This window comes from Tupaia chinensis, unplaced genomic scaffold, assembly GCF_000334495.1.
Source record: "Tupaia chinensis unplaced genomic scaffold, TupChi_1.0 Scaffold000258_1, whole genome shotgun sequence".
NCBI lineage: Eukaryota > Metazoa > Chordata > Mammalia > Scandentia > Tupaiidae > Tupaia > Tupaia belangeri.
The window spans coordinates 1,100,581-1,106,318 of record NW_006159738.1 but is presented as its reverse complement, the minus strand read 5'-3'; the positions used below and the strand labels follow the sequence as shown (position 1 = coordinate 1,106,318).

Below are 5,738 nucleotides of genomic sequence, written 5' to 3'. Positions count from 1 at the left end.
TGGGTGTGGGGGGGAGCCAGTGGTGGTGTGGAGGTTAGGGTGCTAGGTCCCACATGGCTGGCTGTGCAGTTCGAATCCCAGGCCCAGTGGCTTGAAAATCATGCCAGGGAGCCAGTAGGGCCGTGGTGGGTGAGGTGCTGGACTCCCACGGCTGACTGTGGTTCAAGTCCCAGGCCCAACAGCTTGAAAATCACCCCAGGTGCCTGTGCGCATACTCAAAGCCCCAGGAGGAGAACGAAGAAGGGATTATTACAGTGTGGCCGTCCCGTCTGGGAGTGATCTCTCACTTTCCCTCTCTGTCTTGCTCTGGCAAGCATATGCACTGTATGGCAAAAGCCTAAAAAAAAAAAAAAGAAAGAAAGAAAAGGAAAGAAAGAAAAGAAAAAAGAAAATTGGAGCCGGCAGGTGGTGCAGTGGTTAAAGTGCTGGACCCTCACATGGCCAACCACGGTTCAAGTTCCAGACCCGGCGGCTTGCTTTCTCACTTTCCCTTTCTCTCTCTCTTTCTTTGGGCAAATTAATGATAATAATAATAATAATAACAAATAAAAGTATATAATTCTTTTTTAAAAAAATAAATAAATAAAATCACTCCGTTTGCACGTGTGTCTGTGTCCAAAACCCAGAGAGGAGAATAGAGGAGAAGGAATCGCAGCACAGCCATTATTCCCCCGGGGTAATTTCTTGCTTTCCAACAAGAAAAAAGAAGAGAAGGACGACCATCAGGGTCAGGCAAGGGGCCAGCAGGTGGCACAGTGGCCACGCAATGCTCTGCGATGCTGGGCCCACAGGGAAGGTCCCAGGTTCGCATCCTGAGGCCTCCCTGTCCCCGCGATCTGAGCCGGCTGTGGCTGGGGTCGGTTAGGGCATGCAGACCCTTTCGGGGGTGACTGTCTCTGTCACTCTCTCCCTCTGTCTCTCATAGAAGAAACAAATAAACTTGACAAAAAAGAGGCGAGACATTACTTCCGGAGGGCAGAAAGTCGCCTGGGGCCTGGCGTGCCAGTGCCTTCCGTGCTGACCCGGGCGGCCACGCCGGTGATACCCTCGCACACTCATCCGAGTGCCCTTCCCTGCACTGCCGCCCTCCACACCACCAGGGACCGAGGGCGGAGGGTGGCCCGCCCACATACCACGCGGTGCAAGTACTTGTGGTCGTAGGCGCCGATCGGCTTGCCGTCCAGCAGCACGCGGCCCCCCTCCAGGGGGTAGAAGTTCTCCAGGATGTTGACGCATGAGCTCTTCCCGCTGCCCGAGGGCCCCACGAGCGCCGTCACCTTGCCCGGACACAGGCTGAAGGACACATTCTGGAAGGGACAGAGGCCGGCACGGCGAGGGTCACTGGTCTGTGGACTGGATGTTCTGGCCTCCAACACAGGCAGGTGCCCTGTCCGGCCCACCTCTGTCCCTCTGCTTCGGTGGGTGCTGTCGGCCCTGAGGGTCCTCCTTTTGGGACACTAGGGCCTGGCAGCCCCTTTACACTGACCGTCTCCCGGAACTGTTCTCTGCAGAAAGTCTGGCGGGCTCCTGCTCCTGGGTCAGGCCTCGGCTTGGACAGCTCCTTCTCCGGGAGATACGGACTGCGGTTGCCATACTCAGCAGACCTGACCCCTCTGACCCCTGGCTTGTTTCCTTTCAAGCCCTTTTTATCTGGTCCGTCTGCTAAGGACCCACCTTCCCCACCTGGAGCCTAACATTCCTGGCTGCTCCGCGGCCCAGGGCCGGTGCTCTGGTGACACATGAGGAGGGGAGGAGGGCAAGGAACGGTCCGCAGGCTGGAGGCCCCTCACCTGCAGGACCTGGGTGTGGGGCCGGGTGCGGTAGGTGAAGGTCACGTTCTCAAAGTCCACCCGGCCCTCCAGGTGGTCAGGGGCCAAGTTCCCATCGTGCACCATGGTGGGCTGCCGGTCGATGAACTCGAACACCTTCTCGGCCGCCCCCACTCCCTGCATCAGGCCGCTGTAGACGGAGCCCACGGACTGCAGGGGGAGGAGACACGCATTCAGGCCGACTGAGCCCCCAGCCCGCGCCCGCCCTGGACCGAGAGAGGAGTGGTGGCAGAGAGCAAGGGCCAGCAATGGGCACCCCTGCCGGCCGGAGGAGAAGCAGAGTGGCAATGAGGAAAGTGAAAAGAGCTGGCCCCGCAGCACCGCCTGGCCCGGCCCTCAGAGGACAAGACGCGAGGCGGAGAAGTGAAGTGTCCCTGGAAGGTGGCAAAGCCACACCCCAGTGCTGGTCTTTCAGCTGCCTTGGTGTTTTTCTTCTTTTGTAAGAAATTTTTGCAAAAGGACGTGTGTGTTCTCTGGAGAGACAGAGACAGAAAGCAAGCAATCACCCCCTGGGGGGATGACCACGCTGCAATCCCGTCTCCTCCATTCTCGTTTTAGGATTCTGGGAACACGCACACACACATGCGCCCAGCATGAATTTTAAGCCGCCAGGTCTGGGACTTGAACCACAGTTGACTACATGGGAGTCCAGCGACGTAAACTTTACGCCATCTGGAGGTCCCAGCCCTCAGAGCTCTTGGGAGCATCTCCCGAAATTGTCGGGCAGCTGCCACCCGTGTGGTGAACGTGGTACCTCTGACTGGCAGTCTTACCTTCTGAGGCACTGTCCTGTCCCCTCCGCTCCCTTCCCTAGGAGGAAGTACCACATGCCTTGACCCGCAGGGCACCCCACCCCATCCAGATGCCTCTCCCACACAGCCCCTCCTCCCAGAACCCCCTCACCTCCATACAGTCCCCCAGGACGAACTCGTAGATGATGAAGGCGATGAGGTTGCCGCTGGTCATCTGCCCTGAGATGACGAGGTGGCCCCCGTAGTACAGGATGCTGACCTGGACCACCAGCAGGGTGAGCTGGGCACAGCGAGAGGGGGCGGGTCAGTGGGCATGGCTCAGAGAGGCTGGGCGCCCTGGCTAGCTCACACAGCGAGTGGGCCGAGCAGAACCAGGTCTCTGCCATCCCCCAGGCTGCCGGGGGAGGCGAGAGCAGCCCCCGTGGGTGCACGCCCCCAGCCACTGGGAAGCCGCCATTGGCAGCGGTACCGTCCTCCCCACTGTTGGCAGTCACTCAGGCTCCCGCCCCCGCCCCGGAGCATTTCCCTCGAAGGCCCCGGCTGAAGCAGGCGGTGGTGGCCAGAGAACAAGGCCTTCTTTGTAAAGCCCTGGCACACACATGCTGCCCACCAGCTGCTCTCTTAGGCCCTGTGAGGCCCATTAGTCGACCTAGTTAGGAAGAGCATGTCTCAGAGAGGCTGAGCGCCCTGGCTAGGGCCACACAGCGTGCGGGCAGAGCAGGACAGGAGTCTCCATTTCCCCACACTGGGTTCCACGGAGGGGCAGGGTCTGGGGCACCCTCGCCTCCTTCCTGCTCTTGCGCCCAGGTGGGTACTGGGAGAGCAGTGGGGTCTGGGTACCCATGACAGCCAGGGGGCCCTGTGGGAGCTCCGGAGCCCCTGCTGTGGGCAGACCGCTAAAGGCATGGCAGATAGAGGCAGCGTCAGCCCTCTCTCCCCTTTGGCTGGCTGCTCTGGGGGTGACCTGTCCCAGCGAATGGGCCCAGGTAGCCCCTACCCCGCAGTTTCCCAGGAGATGCTCCTTCCTCCTGTGAACCAGCCCCCTCACTCCCACCCCAGCGCCTCCCCATCATGGCCGGTGGTGGGGATACCAGCGGGGGGCCGCCCTTCTCCAAGGAAGGGCATGACTCACTCAGCCGGCATGGTTGTGACATGGGACCTGCCAGGAAGTGGCTTAGCTGGGCTCAGCTGGGCTCAGGGTGGGGCCTGCCGACTCCTTTCTTTGGCAAAGATATCAACCCCATGGGGAAGAGACAGCTCCTGCCCTGCGCCCCTCCCCGGGCAGAGGGAAGAGGGGGTGTGCTAGGCGCCGGGACCACCCTCTGCCGCGCCCGGGGAGGACTTGCCGGCCGGGCACGTACCCCGCTGCCCCAGACGTAGTACATGTAGGCGGCCGCCTCCTTCCTGTTCAGCTTGTACACCTGCTGCAGCTTCCGCAGGTACACCTCGGCCTCCTCCTCCTCGTTGGCGAAGCTGCGCACCGTCTTCATGGCGCTGATGGTCTCCTCGGCCGTGTTGCTGGCCCTGGCCAGGGCGTTCTGCACCTCTTTAGAGAGCCGCTGCAGGCAGGGGGACAGGGAGAGGACGGGCCTGATTTGATGGACGCCGAAGAGATGCCGGCCGGGCTCCTGGAGTGAAGTTCCAGTTCCCAAAGGACTGGGTGTGGGGACAATTAGGTCACCTCTGACTCAAAGGAGGCTCTTCGTGACCACAGTTCATTGTTTTATATTTTTAAAATTACTTTATTGAACTTTATTTATTTTTATTTATTTAAATTTGACCAGAGAGGGACAGAGTGAGAGAGAGAGAGGGCAAGTGAGAAAGCAAGCCACCAGGTCCGGTACTCGAACCATAGACGGCCATGTGGGAGTTCAGCGCCACCACACCACCTGCTGGCCCGTAGACGGTACAGATTTTGGTAATCTTTTCAGAAAAGGAGCTGTGGGACAAGCAGATGGCATAATGATGATGTCCCTGGACTCCCACATAGTTGACCACGGTTCAAGTCCTGGACCCAGCAGCTTAAAATTCACGTGGGGTGCAGTGCATGCTTGCCCAAAATCCTGGGAGGAGAATGGAGGAGAAAGGATGGTGGCGTGGATGTCCTCTCTGGACGTGGTTTCTCACATTCTGTCTCTCTGTCTCTCTGGCTAGCACATGTGCCCTACAGCAAAAATCTCTCAAAATAAAAATCTTAAAAAAGAAAAGGAGATTTGGCATCAGATCCTGAGCTGGCACAGAGCGGGGATGCCCACGGTTGTTCAGGATGTGAACTACACGTAACACCAGCCATCAAGGGGCACCCGTTCCATCCTCAACCTAAACCGTGTCACAGCCTGAGGACCGGCACGGGGTCCAGAATGCCTGGCCCAGTTCCAGATGGTGGTGGGCATCTTGGACAGTGAGACCCATCAGGTGGCATGCATGTGACCCAAGTGGGGGGCTGAGGAGTGTCCCACGTGTGCCACCACCAGGCCGCTGCCACAAGAGTTCCTGCAGGCACTTGGGCGGGGCTGTGGGGTTTTGCAACAGCTACTGCGGAGGTTCTCAGCCAGGAAGTGCCTGAGAGGCCCGGCCGGGTCAGGCACCGCGTGTCCCATGACCCTCGGGTCACGTCCAGGCCATAGGTAGCATACCGGCTGCTCCAGCTCCCTGGGGCAGCCGCCCCAGGTCCAGTCATGTCTGGCCGTGGGTGGCATGTGTGGCCTGTGGTGGCAGCTGGCTGGCTACACCCAGCTGTTCAGGGTCGGGTTCAGGTTTGGGCTGGAGGTGGGGCCTGCGGTGGGCAGGGCAGCACTGGGGCGGGAGGGAAGGAGCGTCAGGTTTCCTGCCTGGTCCAGGGAAGGAGGGAGGCGGACAGGGTGGGGTGGGGAGCCCTGGAAGGGAAACGGTGTTGCCCACTCTCATCTAGTTACCTTCCTCCCCAGCAGAAGGGTGGAGAAGGACTCGTGTGGCCGGCAGGAGGCCGCTCCCTTCCCACCTGTCTAGGTCACGGCCATCGAGGGCTCCAACGGCTGGGCCCACAGGCTGCTCGCTCCCACGTGACACCTCCCCGCCCCAGAGTATTCCATGGGCCTGGGTCGCTGGGAAAGGGGCTGTCTGTACCCGTCACAGGGTCACAGTCCGACCCGTCTGGACCAGCCTGGGCCTCTGGGGG

General features: G+C 60.1%; 1 protein-coding gene across 8 annotated transcripts in view; it reads right to left on the bottom strand.

The window, feature by feature from the left end:
- Positions 1-5,738, bottom strand: part of ABCB9 (ATP binding cassette subfamily B member 9) — a 44,414-nt gene that overhangs the window by 10,902 nt on the left and 27,774 nt on the right. For 7 of the 8 annotated variants that reach the window (XM_014588094.1, XM_014588097.1, XM_014588092.2 and 4 more), the window contains 5 exons: positions 3,943-4,140; positions 2,733-2,861; positions 1,791-1,979; positions 1,487-1,561; positions 1,134-1,307 (listed from right to left, as the gene is read on the bottom strand). In XM_014588094.1, the coding sequence (XP_014443580.1) occupies positions 1,134-1,307; positions 1,487-1,561; positions 1,791-1,979; positions 2,733-2,861; positions 3,943-4,140 (765 nt within the window). The remainder of the gene's footprint in view (positions 1-1,133; positions 1,308-1,486; positions 1,562-1,790; positions 1,980-2,732; positions 2,862-3,942; positions 4,141-5,738) is intronic. The other variant, XM_027772188.1, reaches the window with a different exon arrangement.